This window comes from Mus musculus, chromosome 2, assembly GCF_000001635.26.
Source record: "Mus musculus strain C57BL/6J chromosome 2, GRCm38.p6 C57BL/6J".
NCBI classification, from domain to species: domain Eukaryota; kingdom Metazoa; phylum Chordata; class Mammalia; order Rodentia; family Muridae; genus Mus; species Mus musculus.
This window is the reverse complement of record NC_000068.7, coordinates 161723310-161747283: the sequence shown is the minus strand read 5'-3', so window position 1 is coordinate 161747283 and position 23974 is coordinate 161723310. Positions and strand designations below refer to the sequence as shown.

Sequence of the window (23974 nt, the reverse complement as noted above, 5' to 3'; positions counted from 1 at the left end):
CATACTTCTTTTTTCTCTTTCTCCTTGAAGACATGGCCAGGCTTGCTCCCCTGTGCTGTCTTAAAACACCTGCTGGCCTTGCAGTTAACATCCAAAACTAATGAGAAGCTGTGCTAATAACAATTATCATAATAAATTGGCCTTTGATTACATCTGTCACCTGAGAATTCCAAAGACTTTACAAACATCAATTAGTGATTCCAGCTCCCCGGATTGCCTCCAGAGAGAGGGGCTCAGTAAGGTCAAGTGTATGGTATGTGGGGGAGCATGAAGGGCAGCTCCAGCTTACGCTGATTCAGATTGAGGGGATCGCTGGCTCTTGATGGAAAACTTAAGCCTCTCTCCACGATGCCCAACAGAAACACACTTCTGACATCACAATTAGGGGAGAAAATTTATAGCCGATACATAGCCCGGAGTTCTTATTGTTGAGGAATGGGAAGCATGAACTATAGCCTCAAAAGACAGCTTATAGATTTCCCAGTTCCCTTCTTGTGGGAGAAAAATACAAACAGTGACTTCAATCCAGCCTCCCCTACTCCCACCCCATACATAGGTTTGCTCTGAAAATTGTGTCTCCCTTTGTCTTATAAAAGACCCAGCTGTTAAGGGGAGTTTGATGATGATGACGATGATGACGGTGATGATGAGCCAACAATTGTTTACTATGGGCTTTCTCTGTCAGTGGGTGATGAAGGAGATACAGCCCTGTCCTCAGGGAGCTCATAGTCCAGTAGAGAAGACAGAAGTGAAAACAAATGTGTGCAATAAACTGTTTCAGGAATCACTTCAGAAGGCCCGGTATAGGCCTTGGAGGTGGACAGGATCTGTTGCATTGTTTGAATTTACCATGAAGTCCATGAATTTACCACTTCCCAGGCAGGAAATGGGGTAAAGGGAGGTGTATCATAAGCATACAACATATGGACCAAAGGCCATAGATGGAAGGACTCCTTGCTACACTTGTGAGATTTAGTGAGGTTGTCTGTGGGACTTGGGGAGACGGCAAGGGACAGTTGGAGACTACATAATGGGAGCCTTGCCTACCATGCTAAAATCCATGGTTTTCTTTCTGATGAAAATAGGAAAAAAGTATACTGGGATAATCTCAGCATTAACATGTTACAATCATACAGGTACGTGTGTACCCCTCTTCCAGGCACATGTATATACAAACTCTGTTTATCATGGTGAGATGTGCAGAGGGCAAGTTCTCATTCCACAGATGCTACCGTTATCATGAAGAACGTTTAAGAAATGTATCAAGGTCTCTCACCCAATGAGGCAAAAATAGAATTCGAATGCCAGTTTTTCATTATTGGTGGCATGGTTAGTATGTTTAGGCATGATACCACTATCATGACAGGGATAGAAATGTCTCCCATTTTCACAGCCTTTACATTCTAGTGGGGACCTTGGAAGGTGACATCCATTCAGTAGACAAATAGATGATTTTATGTGGTGATGTCTAAGAAATACAAAGGAAATACTAAGTGATGTACTAACTGAATCTTCCAAAATGGAATTGGTAAATCTAACAAGGTGGAGTCTTTGCTATTGTAAGTTTGCAGAATGAGCACTGGGTCCTTTGGGTCCATAAGGACTGTTGTCTACTCTAATGTCAAACTAATATGAACATGACAGCTGAGGACTCTTTCCTTTAACACTCTCTATCTCTATCTCTATCTCTATCTCTATCTCTATCTCTATCTCTATCTCTATCTCCATGTTTGTGTTGTGTGTTGTTCCTACACAGTGACAGAAGGCAAACTAGAGCATATGTCTAAGTCTAAAGTTGATGTCCAGTGTCTTCCTCGATCACATCCATCATATTTGCTGAGGCAATGGGAGCTCAGAGCTTGCTGATTCAGGAGAGTCTAGCTAACTAATTTAACCTAAGAACCTCTGTCTCTTCCCAGGTGCTGGCTTACAAGCAGTCTGCCACACTAGCCTGGCTTTTACACTGGCCCTGGAAATCTGAACTTCAGCCATCACGCATGAAGAATAAACACTTTATCCATTGAGCCACCTCTCTGGCCTTCATTGCCATTTTCCTTATCATCCTATAAGGCTTTTGCTGGCAGCTTTGACAGAAGTTCACAAGGCATAATTTTTATATATACCAAATTTTATGTAAAAGATGTTTCTCAATATAGCCTTACCTTCTTTTTACTACAAGTTAAATTGATGTAACCTATATCTGAGGCATGTTTAAAGACTTTTTGAGTTGCTTGTTTATATTGTGTGTCCAGTTTCAGAGAGTTTTCCACCTTTTTTCAATCACTTTCCAGGTTATTTATATTTCACAGATCTGAACTCTTCCTCCGGGTGATGCTGCAAGTTTCTCTGTTTGTTACTCATCTTTTGACTCGACTTAAAGTGTTTTCGTCACAACAGATACAATATAATCCAACGCATCATTTTTATTTATTTTCTAGCATTTCAATACTGAGCTGTAGTTAGAATGCCTTTTACATCAGACACAAATGGGTCCACCTGGGGTTGCTTCTAAGCAGTTGCTTATGTGGATTTTTGCTGATGTTTAGATTTTTGATGAATGGTAGCTAATTTCAGGTACTATGTAAAGTATTTTATTAGCTACTTCTCTCATTGTGACCAAACATCTGACAAGAAACAAATTAAGGGAGAAACTATTTATTGAGGTTTATGGGTTAAAGGGATATACTGGATGATGGGAAAGAGTAGTCGCTTGGGTAGAAGCAGCTGTCCTCATTGTCCACTAATAAGATGCAGAGTGTGTGTGTGTGTGTGTGTGTGTGTGTGTGTGTGTGTGTTCTGTAATGGGTCCTTACCAGTTGCTAAAAGAAGTTTCCTTGATGGGACAGGGGTAGGGGGGACTAGACCCATCTGGGGGTATAAGGGTAAATATTTAGAAAACAACAGCCAATCAAAATGCATAGCTGTGGAACCCAGTCTCAGTGGACACAATTACAAAATACTCTGCTCCTAAGGCTCAGAGAACAATGTTAAGAACAGGCAGAAAGATTTTTAAGAGCCAGAGGATAAGGGACTTTGCTGTGAGAGGGTATCTCCTAGTAATATCAGACACTACACACATAAAGCCTTTTTACTGAACAAGGATCCATCAGTAGATGTGCCAAAGTGGACTGGGAAAAGACCACAAGGCCTTATCACTATAGAAAGAACTTTGGACAACTAAGGTGTATGGATTAGGATAGGTGTAACATTAGGATAATGTTTTAAAGTATTTTGCTAATGTATTTTTATTGTGGTTTCAGAGTTTTGTGTCCAACATTTTAGTCTTTGATCAGTTGAATTGGTGTTTATATGGGGCATCAGCTAACAGTCATGGTTCAGCCTTTACACAGGAGCATACAATTTTCTCAACATTATTCATTGAAATAGCAGTCATTTCCATGATGCATAGGTTCAGAGAGATTGTCAAGGTTTGGTTGGTTGCAGATGTGTTTGTTTCTAGGATCTTAATTCTGTTCATTGACCTGTGCATGCATTTTTGTGCCAGTACCATATTGTTTTATTTGTGATATGTTTATTGCATGACTTCAGTTTAGGTGTTGTGAGGTTTACAACTTTCTCAGTTTTCCTTAGGTTATTTTGGTTGTTTGATTCTTTCTCGCTGCTACATGAACTTGAGTTTTCTTTCCTAGCCATATGAAGAATGGCATTGATTCTTTTAAAAAGAATAAGAATTGCATTGAATCGTCAAAGTGCTTTGAATAATAAGAGCATTTTAACAATATTAATGCTTATAACTCATAAATATAGGAAGTCTTTTCATTTTTGTTTGTCTCTTCAGTTTCACCTGTGTTTTGTTACAGTGTAGATGTCCTTTGCTTCCTTGGCTAAATGATTTCTGGTTTGGGAGTGCTTTCAAAGGAGATTGCCTTTTTAGATTTGTGAGTTTCTTTCTCAGCAAGCCAGCTGAGAAAAATGTTCCAAATGTGTGTGTGTTGGTTTTGTGTCCTCCCTTTTTCTTAATTTCTGTCTCATTTCTAGCAGACCTTTGCACACGGGTGGTTTGGCACTTCCCTTTTCTATTTGTATGTCTTGTGTTGCATTCATCTGATTTCTCTGCTAACACTTCTGGGGTGATATTGGAGAGGAAAGATGAAGGCAAGGCCAGGAGGCAAATAATCCTAAGGACTTGGGCGGCTAAGATTGGAGGATTACAAGTTCAAGACTCGAATTAGCTACAGTGTGAGTTTAAGATCAACTTGATCAACTTAGAAAAATTCTGTCTCAGATTTTGAAAGGTGAAAAAAGAAAAAGTTATATAGCGTCATGGCAAAGTATTTGCCTAGCATAGCAGAAGTCCAGGTTCAGCTCCCAGTACCTGGAAAGAATAAAATATGGTGAGCATAACTACTCATTAATTATTCAATACTTTAGAGAAAATACTTTCTCCTTTGCTGTCACCCAGTAAGAGATTGGCTATTAGTTTGTTATATTTAGGTTGTTTTTTTTTTAAATTGAAGAGCCAGCGTCTGTACCTATGGTGTTTTATTGTTTATTTTTGCATCTTTTGAGATGAGCATAGGATGTTTTGTCCTACATGGTAGTGTTTGTGTGCATTTCATTTGTATAGTTGAGACACCCTTGCATTCCTAGGATAATCACCATTCAGCCATGGATGCTGTCGTTGTCAATGTGCCATTGGACTCAATTTGCTACTATTTTGCTAAAATATTTTTACCCTAGGTTCATTCAAGATGTTGTAGGATGATTTTTCTTTCTGTCCTGTTGTTGTTGTTGTTGTTGTTGTTGTTGTTGTTGTTGTTGTTGTATCCTTGTTTTTAGGATAATCCAAATCCAAATCAAGAGAAAAACATCAGCATTAAACTAAATGACAGAGTAAAGGAGCCTTTATAGCTCATCTTAGCCAATAATGGCGCAATACACATTATTTTTATTAACACGAAGGAAAATATTTGATATTTTCCTCTACTCATTAAATGATTTTTTTTACTTAACAGTTTTAATGTTCTTTGTCCTCCATTTAATATTTCTTAGCTAACTTCTCCAGAGCTCAATGCATTCTTTCAATATATAGATTCGGCCTAACTCCCAGTAATCTACTGAATTATTATTATCTATCTAGTTCTTTCTGGCTAATAGGGGTTCCATATATACACATGCCATATGTTCTTGATTATACTTTTGGGCCACGTTTTATAAACTCTTGATTTTTCTTGTTATTTAATTTTCATAGTAACTTTTTCTTCAAATGTTTATTAAGCTTCTCTCTCAGGGTCCTTGTCATTAATCATCCTTTGGGAGGTAATTTTGTGTCATTTTTCCTTCGTTTCCTTTATGAGTTAAACTAGTTCTCTTTGCATTTTCTCCCTCTGATTTCTGTGACATTTCTGCTTTTAACTTGTCTATTTCTAAACCAGAGGGTTTTTTTCCCAAGAATATTCAGTTCATTTTAAAGTGTTGGGTTACTTTTGTTTTCTCTTCTGCCTGTTTGTTTCCTGGTAGGAACACTTCCATCATCTGCATATGGCTGCTTTATTATTTATCCAGGATTTTATTTTGTAGACTTAAAGTGGCTTACTAAATTTATTATTTAAACACTCGGCGATGACATGACAGGGACATATAAGATTCCAAAGATAATGTATTTATTCTGTGTGTATAATGGATATGGTTGTTCATAAATGTGGAGGTCACAGGACAATTTTCAGGAATCTGTTGTCTTCTTCCACCATGTAGATTTGTAAAATCAAGTCATGCCATCAAGCTTGGTGGCAAGTACCTTTACCCACCAAGAAATCTAGCCAGTCCCTGCAGTATAGATTTACTGAGTGTTTACTTTGTACCATTGGTGTTGAATGTGTATAGTCATTTGTTTACTTTTGAGATCTCTTGCCCTCTCTGATGGCTTGTGTTGACAATCATAGACACATTTCGTTCATATTTATCTCTTACCATGTTGCAAACAGGGACAATGCAGTACTAATAATGTCTGTTTGTTAATTTTGGTGAGATTGTAGATACTGACTGTCTTTATTTTCCTGTATTATTTCTGAAAAATGATGCAGGAATATTTGATGTTACATTGTTAATGACTTTTCAACTATTCATAGCCAATAGAAATTTACACTTATTTGGTTATAGGAAGTGATGTAACCAGGAAAGACAATGCTAAAATCAATTTTTTAACTTAATAATGGAGTAGCAAGTTGATGTGAAGAACTTTAATTAAGACTGTTGGTAGATTATGTTTGGAATAGGTTTGATAGAGTGATTGAGTTAGAATTTTTTTTCAAGGTCTGCATATTCAATTGTCAATATTTCAAGTATACTGCTATGTGAGCCTACATATCAAGAGTAACAGTGCTAGAAACAACAATGACAGTCCCAAAGACTGAATGTTCAAAGATCGTTGGTCTAGCAAAGGATAAATATCTATCCAAAAGGCAAGAGTAGGGGGAGGAATGAGGGAAAAAACGACAGGTAAGAGCAAACCTGAAATACAGAGTAACCCAAAAGTCAAGAGTATAAAAGAGGTCAGGGAAAGAGTGATCAGCTGCAGCTAATGATGACAGGTCAAGGAAGACAGGGTTGGAATAGCAGCAATTAAAGATGAACTTGAGCTGCTCTTCCCTGACCTGATGGGAGCCTCTGACTGAAGGAAGATGCACAGAGAAGGTGAGCCAAAATGATGGAATCCCCTGAGGAAAAACATTCAAGTGAAGATTTGAGAGTTTAAGCTTGGCTGTATGTTTTCTGAATAGGCTAACCTGAGACTTAGCAGTTTCCTCCCTGAGAGCTAGACTCTGGGTTCTACCTATTGCAAGAAAAAAAGCATAGCCTGATGCTATCCATGAACACCTCACAAGGTGACATGGATAATGTCCACCACGCACAGTGTGTCAGTACAACCATCTGTCTGTAGCTCAAGATCTTGCTGAGTTCCACCCCAGTGACTAAGGGATCACAGGCACTAGCACACATGCCCAGTAGTAAACCCAATCTAGTATCACTCTGGCTCTCTTACCAACTAAAAGGCATCTGTGAAGGTTTGTATTTTCTCCGCCCAGGGAGTAGCACTATTAGAAGGTGTGGCTTGTTGGAATAAGTGTGGCTTATTGGAGTAGACATGTCAATGTGGGTGTGGGCTTTAAGATCCTCATCCTAGCTTCCTGGAAGTCAGTATTCTAGTAGCAGCCTTCAGATGATGATATAGATCTTTCAGCTTCAACCATGCCTGCTTGGATTCTGCCATGCTCCCACCTTGATGATAGTGGACTGAACCACTGAACCTGTAAGAAAAGTTGCTTTGGTCATTGTGTCTGTCCATAACAGTAAAACTCTAAGACTGTGTCCCTTCTGTCTTTCCCTCAAAGGAGTCTCCCTTACTACCACCTAATTATGCTGGGTCTCCCTAAGTTTCTGGAGGCCATGTGCTTCCCTTTGTCCTCTCTGACTTTCTGACTTCTCTGAGGTTCCTATGTCAAATCAAAGCAGATTTCTTTTCATTGAAAACCACTTAGCCTGTTTGTTCTCGGCCATCTTTGTGTGATGACTCAGAAAAGCAGATGAATGGCAAAAAGTTGGTTGCATACAGATGCAAAGAAAAAAGGCCACTTGCTTAAAGGTTATTTTGTATTTCAGTCTGGTTTGCCATCTGCGTAACCTTGAAAAATGTCATTTAATCTTGTCTTCTGAGAGAAAACAAAGGGGGCAGGGATCGTAGTGTTCAAATGTAGTTGAAGAATGGAAATATATAAAATATATAGAGTTTTGTTTGAAGGGTGGAGCCATTTTTTAAAATGTCCTTAGCATTTATTTCATGGAGTTGATTCCAACAAAGATGAGCACCAGCTTAAGGACCAGGGCCCTAGAGTTGGGGGAAGCCTGGGCTGAGGGTGCAGTCATCATTGAACCCAGAAACCCTATACTACATAAGTATGGAGTGGCCTAGGGTGGTGGTTGCAAGGGATGGAGCTCTGCATCCAGACAGAGTCATGCTGTACATTGTATTCCTAGGGTAAGGGGAGGCTGGATCAGGACTCTGCCTGATCCAACCCATTGCCACTCTTTCATCTTTTGGTTGGTATCTACAACCACCTTCCATCCTCCGTCTCATTTTATTATTACTTTAGTCTGTTCCCTTATCCAATGCTTTTGACATGTTCAAAATCTAAACTTTGCCTTCTTCCTGTTTATATAACTCTCTTGCTTTTAAAGTATAGGCCAAAGTGCTATTTATAGCTCCTGCTCACACCATGGCCCAAGTAATTCCTTGTGATTATGGCCTCTCCAGACTTCTTCATGTCTGCACTGAGCTCTTCATTTTCCTACTTCCAATTCTCAGCATATCTGTTCTTGGGTCTGGACAACCCTCCTTGACACTTCATATATCTGACTCCCACTTCTCTTCCAAGTGTCCGACTGAATACTCTTTCAAAGCCTTATAGCATCTCCCTTCCTGCCCACAATCTACATTGCTTTCTTTACACCTAACAGCTTCTGCTCCTATTGCCTATGGCTACTTGCACTTCAGTATTTTACTTGTGGAGACAGCTGTTTAATGCTTATCCTTACCCCAAGAGTGCTCAGCCTGCAAAGACAACACAGACCATGTCTATTTTGTTTGTTGTTGTAGCTGTGGTACCCAGAACAAAGCCAGACACATAGTGATCATTCAGTAGGTGTCTGTTGAAGAGCTGACTAAGTAATAAAGATAAAGGGATTGGGTAGGTTGCTGGTTCTTGGGTCTTAGAAGAAATGGAGGACATAAGCCAAAGTCACTGGAAAAACTAAGGCAAGACTTCAGGCTGAAGGTCAAGACCTAGCTTACTAACTGAGGAAGTTAGAGAAGACAAAGATTCAAGACAGGGAGCTGGGGAAAACATTTGAAAAGCATGAGGTCAAAGTTAAACCCTCGTTATACTGCATCAGGAATCTAATGGGATAATACAGTAAGAACTGCATGTATTATCCAATTTCCCAAGGCTTCTCGGTGGGGTGAGGGGTAGGGGTGATGTATCTTAAACTTCTGGACAATAAACAGAAGGAATGGGCATACTTGGATGCTATGGATATTTGTACTGTTATCTTACATTAGGGGGACATCAGACAATTGCAATAAGCTGCTAAAGTATGGAGTAGCATATTATATTATTGAGTAAGTTAGGTTTGGCTTACTAAAAAGGGCAATTATAGAAAGAATGTAGGCAGTGATGTAAAACTGACTTGCCTAAGACAAGGTACTAGAGAGTGGGATCAAGAATCAAGGAGATAGAATACTAGAAAGCAGTAATAGTACAGGGAGCTAAGACTAGATCCAGCGTTTGAGAATGTCCTCAGGATGGTCCAGCTTCTCCACAAATGGAGTCTTCCTCTGTCATTTGATTCTGGGAAAGAGCCACAGAGAGAGATGGTGGCTTACTAGAACTTACCCAGCTCTGGCAGAGCTAGGAATAGAAGGGGAAATCTCAACACAGGTACTGAGGTGAGATTGTTATAAATTCAACCCCAAGGTGACATACATCTGTATGACAATTGTCAAGTCTATGGCAGGAAGGAAAGCATGAGTGTTGTTTGAAAGGTGAGGAAAATGATGTGTGCTGCCTTGACACCGATTCCCTACCCAGAGCATGTTTTAGTGGAGATAGAACAAAAGGTACTATACCCTCCAGGTACTTACACAGTCTAAGCAGAGAGAAAAAATTTACTTCCTGCTTATTAATCTGATCGGGACTCTGAACATATGCACACTGGCAAGACCATTCATGTAATAGAATTTACAGTGTCCAGCATGTCTCCTATTTTCTCATTGACAGTCCAATCAACCAGAAGGTCAAGGGAATGATTCAGGGCTTTGTAATTCTTTACCTAATTCTAACCAACAAAGACAAATTGCTTATGGAACTAAAGCTGTCAGGAGCGTAGCAGAAAGTGAACATGTCAGCTTCGTGTTTGTGAAAGTCAGAAAGACAGCATATGTAGACATGCACTCTAGTGTATAGCAAGCAGATTTTTGCCAAGTACAGAGTTGAAGGGGTTATGTTAGGAAATGGCTTTGTTTTCGGGCTTGAAACTGTGAAGGGGAAGATAATTCTAGATAAAGTTAGAAAGTCTCAAAGGGAGCCGGAAGAAAGAACTAGGGAGCAAGAATAGGTGATGGAACAAACCCTTGTATCTATCCATGCTTCTCCCCCACACGTTAATATACACCTCAAGAGATTACCATAGAAGGTGGATTAATCTTTCCTTTTTCAAAAAGGAAGAGCTGAGACAGCACCTGGAAGAGACATCTGGGATGTTGGTGACATCTGAGATGTTGGTGACATTGAGTCCTTAGACATGGATGCTGGTCATAAGTGTGCGTGAACTTGTTGAAAAATCTGTCAGATTGTATTTAAGATATGTGTTTAAGATGTATCTTTGTGTGTCATATCTAAATAGCACTGCAACAATTAAATTCCCTTCAGGACTTCTCTTCAGGCTTAGAATGACCCATTCATTATAATAACAATAGTGCTTTGCTTATTCATTTAATATTTTCTTGTTAAAAAGTTTGTGTATAGGAATGTTTTGCTTGCACATGTGTATGTGTGCCACATATATGTCTGGTGTGCTCTGGAGTCAGAAGAGAGATCTGGATCCTGTGGAGGTGGCATTAAGAACATTGTGAATTTCTATATGGGTGCTGGGAACTTAACCTGGGTCATCTGCGGGGCCAGCAAGTACTTTGAACCACTAAGCCATCACTCCAGCCCCTCCCTTCTTAATATTTTCTGATGCCTATGATTCTATGTAGTTTTGTTCTAGCATTATTCAGTTGTAACTGCTTCCTCATGTCCTGTGTTGACATGCCACCACTTCCTCTCTCATGCTTTCGTAGTTAGATTAACACATTTCTCTTAGTTTTCACTTTGGATCCAACATGTTTAAGCATTAGGCTGTTTTCTACATTCAATGTTATTTTCTGAGAGTACTCTCTTAGGTAGAAAGATTGTGTCTGGGTCAGATCTCTTTAAAGTTAAGATATGTAGACTGAGCCTCCTGCCTGTGTTCACAGATGTAGAATCATAGATATGGATGACATTCTTAAGGAACATGAACATCTGTGGGTTTGGTTTACATGGAGGTTCAGGACAATATCTAGCTTAGATAGCAAAGGATGACTATATTTTCAAATTCCTCCAGCAGTCTTGGCTTCATGCACCCTTCGCCCACCGTTACATGTAACTACCATGCATGAAAATGGCAAGTTTTCTTATATAACATTTTCAAAATCTTTTTCCTTTGCACAAATTTGAAGTTGATGAGGCTCTGACTCACATCTTACACCTCTCCCACTCTTCAGTTTCCCAGCAGTGGTCAGTGTGATCCTATCCTTTAGAAGGCTTCAGATCCCTGTGGGTCACACTTTCTCTAACTGTCTCAGGCTCTTTAAACTAATCACAGAACTGAAAAATGACAGGAACTTAAGGACCATCCTCTTTCTTCAAATTTCAGTAGCAAAATATTAGTTTGTTAGCTTTACTGTCATGTACACATCTTTTGGATATCAGTTCTTTTTCAATACATGCCTTTTTGGTCATATTTATTTCTGTCTTCTTGATATATTCCTTAATATATATATATTATGGAATATATATATTATACATGTATGTATATATATGTATATATATATATATATGTGTATATGTATATTTCAATTTTCATATGTAATCCTAAAAGGAATACTTCAGATATCTGAACCATAATTTGTTGAACTGTTCAACCCATGATTTTCCATCCTATTAAATTTAGTTATTTTTTTACAGGGGCATTTTCATAATGAGAAAAGAAACCCTCATTCCAAAGAACAGGTCATGCCAGCCCAACCTTCTTGCTTTAAGAAGCACTTCAGATGAATAGGTTGGGTGAAGCAGTAGATAGAGGATCCATATCTACAATGAACTTAACCATCATCTCACGCCTCTACCATGTGGAAGCTACAAAGCATGAACACTTGAGCTATTTACAATATCCGAATGGTGAAGCAGTCAGGCGAACCAATAGCTAGTTAGTTCAAAGACTCTGATGTACACATGAATGTCGGTCAGGAGGAGAGCTCAGCATGCATACTCTACTTCTGGCATTCTCCTGGTTACTACTGACTAATTATTGGCATAAAATGTCAGAAAATTGCTCTCTAATAATGTGTAAGTGATAGAAATGAGATAGGGTATTATATTCAGAGATTAAAATAGGAATAGTATTAGAATCAGAGCAAATAAGGCAGAACCCATAGTGATAAATACGACTTTTTACTTGGGATGGGAGGCTGGCTGTGCTACTAGATGCTCAATCCAAATAATAACAATACAATAGTCCCATAATGATGTGTGGACAAGGCTTAATAAAGACTGTGTGCAAGCTGGGCGTGGTGGCACACGCCTTTAATCCCAGCACTCGGGAGGCAGAAGCAGGCGGATTTCTGAGTTCGAGGCCAGCCTGGTCTACAAAGTGAGTTCCAGGGCAGCCAGGGCTATACAGAGAAACCCTGTCTCGAAAAACAAAAACAAAACAAAACAAAACAAAACAAAACAAAACAAAACAAAAACCAAGACTGTGAGTTTCTGTTCTTGCTATTGCTCGCTGAGAGGCATAAAAGGGAAGGTATCCCAAGATGAGTATCAAAGATGGCCCAGAAGACTTGAACTCTAATCTTACAGGGGCTTGTTGATGAAGAACGCTTATGATCTGACGATTATCTTTCAGTATTTTAACCCTTTTCCTCTACAAGCAAGGGCAAACTTTCTGTGCAGCCAGGAGCTAGAGTCAGGACAGAAGGACTTCGTTATAGGGAACTCTATGTGAGCTAAGAAGAGACAAGTTGTTGTATTTCAAGGGTTGTGCATAGATGGAAGAGATTCTGCCAGCAACCATTTCTTCTTAGCTTCTGGGTATAAGATATAGAAGACTCCATTTCCCTTCCTCAATGAAAGTGGGTGTGGCCATATTACTAGTTCTAACTGATGAGACCGGAGTAGAATTGAGAGTGTCACTTCTGATTCAAGGCATTTGGTTGCTAGACTTTCCCTTCTCAGCATGTTTTTCCTTGGGAATAAACATGGATAAAGCAGCTGCCTTGATCTCTCAGAGTAAATATGTCATTTCCATGCCATGTCTCTCTATCCCATCCCTCAGACCCAACTACACACCTATATGGAACTGGTAGTCTGAGTAGAGAATAACACTTTGCTGTTCCTATGAATGGAAGTCTGAGGGGTTTATTGCTGCGATGCAATCTTTGCAACCAGATGGACCCAAATACCTTCAAGGCAGAGTAGATCCTATATGAAGCCCCGGGTCCCTGACATATATTTGGTTTGGTATCTCATACTTTGCCTTCTTTGCGTTTCCTTTCTTTGCTACATTGCCTTCAAACTGTAATGTAGTCAGCTAGGATTTCTGCTGGCTCCAGGACCTCTGGGAAATGAGTTCCAGGAGAGAAGGCTGAGAAAATTCTACTCATGAGCACATTTTGCTGTAACTCCACAGCATGCCAGCAAGGTCACAGATTTGTGGAACTGGTTCACTTGGAAACAACTAAAAGTTCACTTGGTAAAGATTTTATATACAGACTAACAGACACACAGATACACAGACACACATTCACATGACAAGCAAATATATAGAGGAGACAGAGAGACAGAGAAAAAGACAGAGAAAAAGACAGAGAAAAAGACAGAGGCTGACACATGCATGTATGTGCACACACACACACACACACACACACACACACGAGGGGGGGTGGAGAGGAGAGAGAGAGAGACATAGAAACAGAGACAGAGTGAGTTAGTTTTAAAAGACTATAAAACCCATCAAAGATCTCAGGGCCAAAACAACCATTTGGAACATGAACTCATGGTGTGGAACATGGAATCATGGTGTGATTCACAACACACATCACATAGACTTGACTCTGGTCACATGTTCCTTCATTCTATACATGTAAATGCGTGGCTACTTACAACAAAATTTCCTAAGAAAGGCTTGGTTTCATCTGCTACCTCACACTTGAGAACAAAGAATGCTGTAAACTCTCAAATAACCACTGAGAACTGCTTAACTTTCTGGGTGCTAGAATATTTATAAAGTACTTCTGCCTGATGAAAAGGTTGAGGAGGTAGCAGGTACCATGAAACAAACAGAACAACATATGTTCTGAGCCTGAGAGGAAATAGAGAGCTGAAATTAAAAGGTAATCCCAATAGCGGGGGGGGGAAAATGGAAAGGACAAATTTTAAATTATAATTAAATACATATGTATATACACAATTCCCTAAGTATTTTTATATAATAATCCTTATGTAATCAACAATTAATTAAGTGCTGTCTCATTCTCTTTTCTCCCTAGGAGACAAAAATCAACTGTGTGCGTCTGGCTACAAAAGGTATGTTGACATGTCCTTGTCTGACTATAGCTGTTCTTCATCAATACAACCATTACTCCGTGTGTCCACACAAGGGAAATTTAGGCAATCTTTAAAACAAAAGGAAATATTTGTATTTCTTGGGGTCATTTGCATCTATACCATGTATCGCCTAAGAATATGCTGATAGCATAGAGCTTAAAGCATAGTAAGAATGCCAAAATATATATTGGGTGATTGGATAGATGGATCAATGGATGGATGGTACATTAATCAATCAAGTAATGAAAGTGAAAATAAAGTACTTTTAAAATATTAATCTGATGTGTGTGTGTGTGTGTGTGTGTGTGTGTGTGCGTGTGTAGTTCCATTGTATTTGTGTCTATGTTTGTGTTGGTGTTTTCCTTTAAGCTTCTCTATTAGAGCTGTAGCTGTGGTTTTGTACTTTATTCAGTTATTTCATGGTTATCAAATATGAGGTGATTAGTATTGGCGCCTTTAAAACAAGAGAGCAGATGACACTACATTGTTATGTCCTCTGCATTCCAACACTTATCCCCCAAACATGAAGGCAGCATTGTTCAGCCTCATCACTTTTGTTCTCCTAATTATAATTGAATTGCCTGGCTCTTTCAATTGGTATATGTTTCTGTTTATTACCTTTAAAAAAAAAACAAAATCAATGAATGGTTTGTTATCATTTAACCTATTACAAGGTTGAATGGTTAGAAATCAGGTTTATCTTTTTCTTACAGAATTGATATTTTCAACAAGAACTTCCCCCACCAATACACATGAAACAAAATTGGCTTCTGTTCTCTGCATTTATTCACAGCATACACAATTTCACAGTTTATTTCCAAGGGTGTAAAATTTATAAATATAAGCATACATATTATCGTAGCTATAATAGACAAAGGGAATGACTTGAGTTTGTATATGTATGTGTTTGCATGTAAATGTGTATACATGTGTATAAGCAAAAGAGTCACAAACATTTGGGTAGAAGGGGAGATACAGTGAGTGAGTGAGTGAGTGAGTGAGTGAGTGAGTGAGTGAGTGAGTGAGTGAGTGAGTGAGTGGGTGGGTGAGTGAGTGAGTGAGTGAGCAAGTGGATATAAAGACAGACATGGAGAAAGAAACAGACAGGAATGGGCTAGAAAACATAACTAGCAAAGCATGCTCTTTGAACGTGACCTCTTAGAATGTTTCTAAATTCTAAAGAATTCAACTGCACATATAGGCACCAAAGAGATGGTACAGGAAACAATGGAGCATTGGGACTGTTGGTGATAAGAGGTCACCAAGGCTGTTATGTCCCTAACTTGTTCCCTCTGAGGAACTCAAATGACTGTGGAAAGAGATAAAATAGTCTTCTTGAGGCTTGGGGATTGATGATCTGCAGATAGAAGTGACACAAATCACAGACCTTACAGGCTTTGTCACTGAAGAAAACAGATAATGTAGAAGGAAGGACATCATCAATTGGGTAGCACTGGGGCTCTAGACAGCAATCAGGAAGCTGGTATCTGCAGCATCCCTCTTAAATAGGCAGCCAGAGAAGAAAGAGAAAACACAGAGAAAATGCCTTCTCCAGAGTAATAACGTCCCATGGCTTCCAGATACCTTTCACTTTAGACAGGGAAGAGGCCAAGGGGATTGCTGTTCTTGCTGTGGCTTCTAAGGACACGCTGAGACACAGATCTCTCCAAAGAGTCGTTTACTAGGTCCATTTCGCCTGAGAACTGGGAACATGAGACTTGAGAAGCAACAGGTATATGTAAGGGTAATGGGATGATGTATAAGGCTGTGCTTTCCTGCCAGCCTCAGGACCATAGTTCTCAGGAGTATAGAGTGCTACTGTACTGGCTTCTCCGAAGACATGTTGCTAGTCAGATGGAGAGTGGTAAGGATATTATAAGAACTAGAACAAGTATGCAGTGTATTTCTCCATAGTGTAACTGTGTCTTCTCCTGTGTGGCCTTAGGTTAGAGGCTTCCTTTAGTTGAGTATTTGCACAGGTAAAGTGTGAGTGTGTGAAATAGTAGTTGTGCAAGGATGAGCGTGTGACTAAGCCCAGACAGGATTCTTAAAGGCATTTCAGCATCAGCATCCTGCTTCTGTACTAGACTGAGACTCAACACTTCCTCCCCAAACATAGACTCCATTATCACCTGGGAAAACTACCTATCACTGAGAAACAATCTATCATTGTTCAGGAAGCCATCCCTTATCAACACAGCCTCAGAGAAGGAGTCTTGAGAAATACAACACTAAGGTTGAAGGAAAGAGATTCATGGTTGATTAGTGTCCACTCCATATCCGTCATTGCACTTGAAATATCCCAGAGCCAACCAAAAGCAAATGCTGCCTGAATCCATGTATTTCCCATAAGGCTTTGAAATGAAGGGTAGATACATGAGTTATTCCTTTTTTACTACCTAGATCAAATTTCTTCTAGGTAGGATTTTTTCTGTTAATATTTTTTTAGCAGGAAAAAATTTGATCTTAGGCATCTTACAGCCATCAACATTATAAAGTCCCCAAAATATGTCATCACTCTCTAAGTATCTCCATCCTTCTGCTATCCCGGTATCTTCCTTGGGGGCCTGCTGACAGATGCACTATGGCTGGAGAGAGAGCACATGACCAGCGCTCTGGTGATAAAGTAACCTGCTGCTGTCTTGTTCCTGACCTTGGGTTCTCTAGCTGTTGTCCACGATCAGCTGTGTGAAGCCCACAGAGGCAGACAATTATCATGTGTTTCAGCCATAAGTACTCATTTGGAGTCATTCTGAATTGACCTTAAAACCATTACCTTTTTTGTTATATACTCACTGGCTCTAATGTGTGTCTCTTTGTGATCTCTGGAAGCAAAGCCTGAGGCAAGGATTTAGAGACATTTTCTAGTGATCTGTTCAGGGAGGTCTCTCAAAAGAAATCTGTAACTGGAAAAAAAAACAGTAATGGGATAGGATAAGCAAGAATCTTTTTTCAGGAAGTGTCAAAGTAAGGCTGGATCTACGGTGAATACACATTTCTCTGCAGTTGTCTTGGTTCATAGTAAGAAGACCTCCTAGTCTTCATTAGACTCTGGCTCCTCCCTACCAGTCTCTCTGGTAGTTACAGAAATGACACTGGTTGACTTAGACTAGATGCCAGAGAATATTCTGGTTGTAAACTCTTGGTCACATCAGGTTTTCATTTTCAGGTTTGCTGCACAAACCTGAAATGAGGAACTGGATGCCAAGCCAAGATCCTCTTCCTACTATCTCTACCACCCTCAGGTTTCGGGATAGCAGAATGCTACTAGAGTTGTCCCAAGTGTGATAGATTCCAGAACATTTCCAATTCCTTTGTAGACCACAGTCCAGCCCTGACAATAGACCTGCTTCGAACTGTGGAGAGAAAAACAGGAATAATGTGTAAATAAGCATTGGTTTTGTTTTGGGAAAAAAAAAAGATTTTAAAAAGGAAGGTAATAAACCAGGAAGCAAAGATGATCAATTTAAATTCAGATTCTTGAGAAGGGCTGTCACATGCTATCTGGGCAAGAGACAGTCATTGCAATCAGGAAACCACAGGATGCCTTCACTGGGTCTATACCAGAACAAGGCCATCAATAATCGGACATGGGTGGAGGAGGATGGTGGGGCAGCTAACATTCACTGCAGAACTATTTGTTGCTATTGAGAAGTTAAGAGGGAGGGGATCCATTGCCTTCAATTGTGTAGCCTCTGGTGACCCACTAGGCTCCAATGGACATTTCTAATCCAGTGAACATACAGGTGACCCTGGCAAAACTAAATGGGTCACAAGATCAACTGAAATTTCATTAGTCTTGGAAAGAAACTGTTCCAAAAGGGGGCTTGAGATGGGAGGGAGACAAGGGAGGAAAGAATAAGTTATTAACTAGAACGCATTTCACGTGTGTGAAATAGCCAATGGGATAACTTAATTTTTTACATTGTCGGCTTTCTGAGAGTATGTGGGAACTTGGAATACAATACTTAGTACTCAGAAGGGCTGAAATTCAAATAAGAGAGAAAAAGACCATTATCACAGAAGAAGCAGCAGCCTTTATTGTAAACCACAGTCCTACCTGTAGCTGCTGAAGATGTCCAAGTACTGAAGGCACACCCTTTGGGTTAGGGCAGAGGAGGCCACGTACACAAGAATCTCTGAGTATGGTGCTCAGTTGCAGAAGTGTAAAAGGCAATTCCTCTTTCAGAATCTGATGTTGATAGAACCTAGTGGGGAAACCCCCACTCAATTCCAGAAACGGCATGCACCCAAAAAACCACGAAGGACCATCTTGATGTAATTACATGAGGTCGTTTAATGACGGAGCTCCGGACTGAAATGCATCCCACACAGGAGATAACGGATGTTGGCCACGAGGCTCGGAAGCTAGGGGTTTTTATGGAGTAAGGGGCTTAGGGTGTGGAATTCAGCATAGCAACACACTATTGGCTTATTCAAACATCAGCAGAAAAATTACATGTGTGTGCAGGATGTCAGAGTTCTGTGAGTTGTTGACTCAGTTCAGATAGCCCTGTTATGTCTTCACATTCCCCTTTAAATTATGGTCAAGATGTTCCCAGGAATGTTTTAACTACGGGGCATACCAAGGTTTGTTTTTCTTTATTCTCAGCCCCAGGTAGCCTCTAGATCACAAACAACAGCAATTTCTGAGTACTTTACATGACTTACAGGTCTTGAAATTTCATCTTTCTTTCAATGCTTAGCCATCCAAAGGCCCTAACCCAGTGACTCTCCTGGGCCTTCTTTGTATCCTCTGAGCCTCGCTACTTTCTCTTTGCCACCATCTTGTCTTTCCAGCATTATATGAGCCCTGACTCCCCTTGAGCCTCCTTCAGGCTTCTCCTCTCTTACCCACTGCACCCCAAAATGTAGTCTTTGTTCAATTAATTTTTAGAATCATGTTTGTTTGTTTGTTTGTTTGTTTTGCTGTATGTAGGTTAGAACTAACATGTCACAGAGCATGTATCAAGATCAGAAGGCTACTTGCAGGAGTTTATTCTCTTCATCTACCCTATGGCTCTAGGGATCAAACTCAAATTTTTGGACTTAAAAACAAATAGTCAAAGGACAAAGCAAAATCCCTTTGCCTACTGAGTCTTCCTAGCTTTTTTTTCTTAAACTTCATTCATTCATTCATTCATTCATTTCTATGGGGGTGCACACATATATTCACACATGTGTGGGGAATATATATATGCATGGTACATGTATAAGAGTCAAAGAACAACTTAATTCTCAAGTACTTTTCACCTTTTGTTTGAGGCAAGAGCTCTCATTGGCCTGAAACGTTTTCATAGAGACCAGTAATTGTCTCTTACACTTCTGTCTCACAAGAATCTAGGGATCTACCTGTCTCCCTCTTCTACATCACCAAGACTGGGATTACATTGCACACCAATGGACAGAGCTTTTCATCATAGATTGTAGGGATCCCAACTCACGGCTTCATGCTTGCAAGGAAGAGATAGCGCTTGAGTACCTCTTTTTAAACTCTTGAACTATATGAATTTCCTCCAACCACAGAGCCTTTCTTTCATAATGAACCACCATATGTATCTGGCCATCATAAGTATCAGCTCAATATACAGACATTTTAAGTTGCAATATGAATCTTACTTGCTAAAGAAGACCATCCTTACCACAAAATAACATACATACACAAAGTTTCCACTTTGGTTGTGGTACTCATCTCAGCTGATAAGCCTGTATGTGATTAATATTTGCCATCCTGCTGGATGTCAACTGACATAAGTGTCTATTTTGATTATCACTGTGTTTCCAGATCTTAGCACACACTAATACTCAGTAAAAATTGTTGAAAAAATATGCAGATGGATGGATGGATGGATGGATGGACGGACGGACAGATAGACGGATGGTGCTTTGTTGGGTCAGTAGACAGATGGATAGATAGGTACTTCCATGAATGAATGGGTCGTTAGATAGATGAGTAGACAGAGAGCTCCTAAGTTATTATTCTTCCAAGCCCACTTTTTAAAAAGTGTGGACTGTGCTCTCAGAGGATAGAGTAAGATAAGATAAGGGGACAAATCTGTTATCCATGATACCCACAAGCAAAAACAAACAAACAAAACACAGGTTGGTCTTTACTTTTGCTTCATGTGGACAAGAATTTCACTACTCCTTCAGGAAGTTCCTTCCACTTTTGGACACACCATTTGCCTGGAGTTCCTCTCACTTTTGGACACTTTTGACTTCTTATAATGCCTGCTAACCAGTCCTCAAAGCCACATAGTCCTGTCTAGCTTTCCTCCTTTTAGAAATAGAATTTACTTCCTCAGACCTGTTCTCCCAATTTCTTGCTCAAATAGGGTCAACAGGTCCACACTTGCCCATCTTCCAGTTTTCCAGCAGTAGGTTGTAACCACTCCAGATGCCAGCAGGCAGCAACACTCCTGCCATTGGCACCAGCCTTTGGGAGCATGCAGCTGCCTCTGCAGACTCCTGCTGGGTGTGTAGGAATGGCAGTTAGAAAAATCAGCTTTGATTTGATTTGCAAACTGAGCTGAGTCATTGAGACAAAATAAATCCGGAAACCCATAGAGCCATTTGCAGAGTTGCTTTGCAGAAGACAGCCACCGTTTTAATCTAGTAAACATTCTAACGATCCCATTAAAGTGCCCCCCTTGGAGTAGGTGCTGAAAGGGAAGCTTCAGAATAATGAAGCATGAGATATGGGACTAGTGTCACCAACAGCTCTGTCTTGCCCATTAGGAATGGTCTAAAACTATTGTCCAACAACAACAGGCAAGAGGCATGGGCAATGGCCTTTTGTAAACCTGCTATCTTTTTGCAAGTCTAAGTCTGAAGTGAGTTATGTCATTCCACATTTCTTTCTTCTCTCTTCATAATGGATCCACACTGCTACAGGAACTGACAGCTACGATAAATGGCTCTTGTTTAGAGAGACACCTCCATTTTGCAGATGCTAAGTCTGGGACCCAGTGATATGTTCATAGCTTCTTTATACACAGAAGAAGAAGTCACATGTAGTACAAGAAGCCAAGAGAAATGTAAAAGATATTTTGGGGGTAGGAAATTGCCAGCCACACTGGTCCAATTCTACTTGAAAGGTTCTCTTAGGTGCTGCATCCTGGAGACGTTTTCTTGAAATCATGAGAATCAGAGACACCTGGTTTCAAAAGTTTGCTTGAAATCATGAGAATCAGATATATCTGATATCCCGTCTCCAAGCCGTTACTTGACATAGGACAAGTAATTTATCTTAGTAGCTACAACATCATTTTTAAAGCAGGTTCCATTAAGTCTTTCCATTGTTCTTTCATCCAAGCATATGATGAATTATAAACAAGGAACTTCCATCCTTCCTTTGACTACACAGGTCTTTACTAGAGCTTCGGTCCTATATAGATCTTGGGTCTCTGTAGAAGGTCACAGACCAGACTCTAGTCATTTCTCATGTAGTTCTACATATCTACCCTGTGTTACATGGACTCAGATTAAAAGCATAGTGGAGAAACTGAAAGGGTGCAGGCATGATACTGCCCTTGGCCTTTAGCACTTGATATCGAAAGATCATGTGCTTAGATAAAGATCTTACACAGAAATTTGTGAGAGAGAGGAAGAGTGAGAGAGAGAGAGAGAGAGAGAGAGAGAGAGAGAGAGAGATCTTCATTCTTCATGTCTAGAATTTTCCTCATCTATTTATTAGCATTTGACATGGGACTGTTCCTCTCTTCAAACTTGCCCAGTAGTATCGGAGGAGACCCCAGAACACAGCACTCCCAAACTTAGCTATGGTAGCTGAACAGAGATATAATGGAGTATCAGTTGTAAGAGGGAAATCTGAAGTTATATAGCACAGTAAGAAAGTCTTGACTGTTGTTCAGTCTTTAAACTCTTTCAAACTGCATAGGAAGGAGCTGAAGGTGTGAGTTTGGGGGTTGGAGGCACAGCACTGCTGTTCTTCCCTAGCTGAAACTCAGGGTGAATATTTCTGGGCTTGGGCTTGTATAATAAAACAAAGTCTCCTTGACCTTTACTACTCTTTACCCTGTTTCGAGCTAGATCCTAAAATGCCAGATGGAATAATACAGCTTTTCCTGAGGGGTGTACAAGAAGATGAAAGATTACATCACAAAGAACACCATAAAATAACCTGAAGGTCTTGAAAAACCCCAACCCTTTCCTTAATATTTGTCTTGATGAAACAGCTGGCATATTTCTCTGATCTTTCCTTTTCCTCTCCAGACTAGCTCAAATAGCATCCTTCCATACACACCTTCTTTATATCCCACTCAAGAAGGCAAAGGCTGGTGCAACAGAAACCCAGGTAAACAAAAGCTAGCACTGACTCTTGTCCTCTGAGCACAAACCAGTGGAGTTTTAACCAATTCCACTCAACTAGAAGGAAGAATTATCTGGTGCAGACCTGAGATACCATGGTTGACTTTAGCTCAAAAACATGCTTCCAAAGGACTTGTGTCTCTCTTAAAGGCAGAAGGAGGCAATTTAGACTTAAGGTTGGGGACATTTTTTGAGTAGGCTAGAGATACAGGTTAGAAATAAAGAGAATTTAAGCCTTATCAGTGGGCTTTCAAATGGGGGAAAGAAGGTCTTCAAAAACCAAGCCAACACCTGTTCACCTCATAGAACCAGTGGCAGATCAAAGAAACCATTCGACACAAAATTTAGCTTAGTGAGCCTGTGAATTTATTACAATAACCAACTCAAGTATGGGTGACTCAAAAGCAGCTGCATCACTAAGAAGCTTTCCTCTAGCATGGGTGATAACTCATGAGAGCTCTGCCCCTGGAGCTGACTCTATGGTGCTGGTCAGAATCCCCTCCCCCAGCAAGTGTTACATCTCTTGTAACCTTGGAGAGGGGCCCTATGAATCTCATTTCCGGAGCTTCCTGGGGTCTATAATTTTTGTTTTCTTGTTGAGTGATAACTAGTCTTGTTGAGTGATAACTAGTCTTGTTGAGTGATAACTAGTCTCCCTGGAGGACAAGACTTAATCAGAGGAATTAGCTCCACAACAGCCAGTTGTAGGACTGTTTGTGTAGATGTGTGGTGATGTCAGGCTCCAATATGATGATAGAACTAAAGTATGTCGCTCAGCAGGTGATGAATAAATATTGGCCACTGCCATTGTCTCTACTCAAGAACTTGTGTAGGCTCAGAAGTATAACAAGCATAAAGTCTCCAGGAGCACTACTCAGAGCTGACTCCACATCACTATTGAATTTTGTTCCTATCACGCACTAAGATAATACATGGACCACTGGTAGTATTTCTTGTCTTCTATTTGCTAACCTTTCCCCATAGCTGTTTTCTACTAAAGATTGATAAGTCGTTCTGTTAGTTTGTTAGTTTGTTCCCTGGTTGTAACAGGCTTTGTATCTCTTCCAGGGTATGTAAGTTAAGACCTGAAATCTGGAGCAGAAAATATGGTGGCTCCAGGAACTCTCAGCTCTCTTCACTTCATACTAAAGCTAAGAAATTAGCTTATCTTCAAGCTTGTCTGCTCCAGGGCCTTCGGTAGCCTGGCAGTATCTCTC

General features: G+C 40.1%; 1 protein-coding gene across 17 annotated transcripts in view; it reads left to right on the top strand.

Moving 5' to 3' along the window:
• The window catches only part of Ptprt (protein tyrosine phosphatase, receptor type, T), a 1139160-nt gene that overhangs the window by 913864 nt on the left and 201322 nt on the right, over positions 1-23974 (top strand). For all 17 annotated transcript variants that reach the window (NM_021464.5, NM_001291149.1, NM_001291151.1 and 14 more), the window contains exon 13: positions 14369-14405. In NM_021464.5, the coding sequence (NP_067439.1) occupies positions 14369-14405 (37 nt within the window). The remainder of the gene's footprint in view (positions 1-14368; positions 14406-23974) is intronic.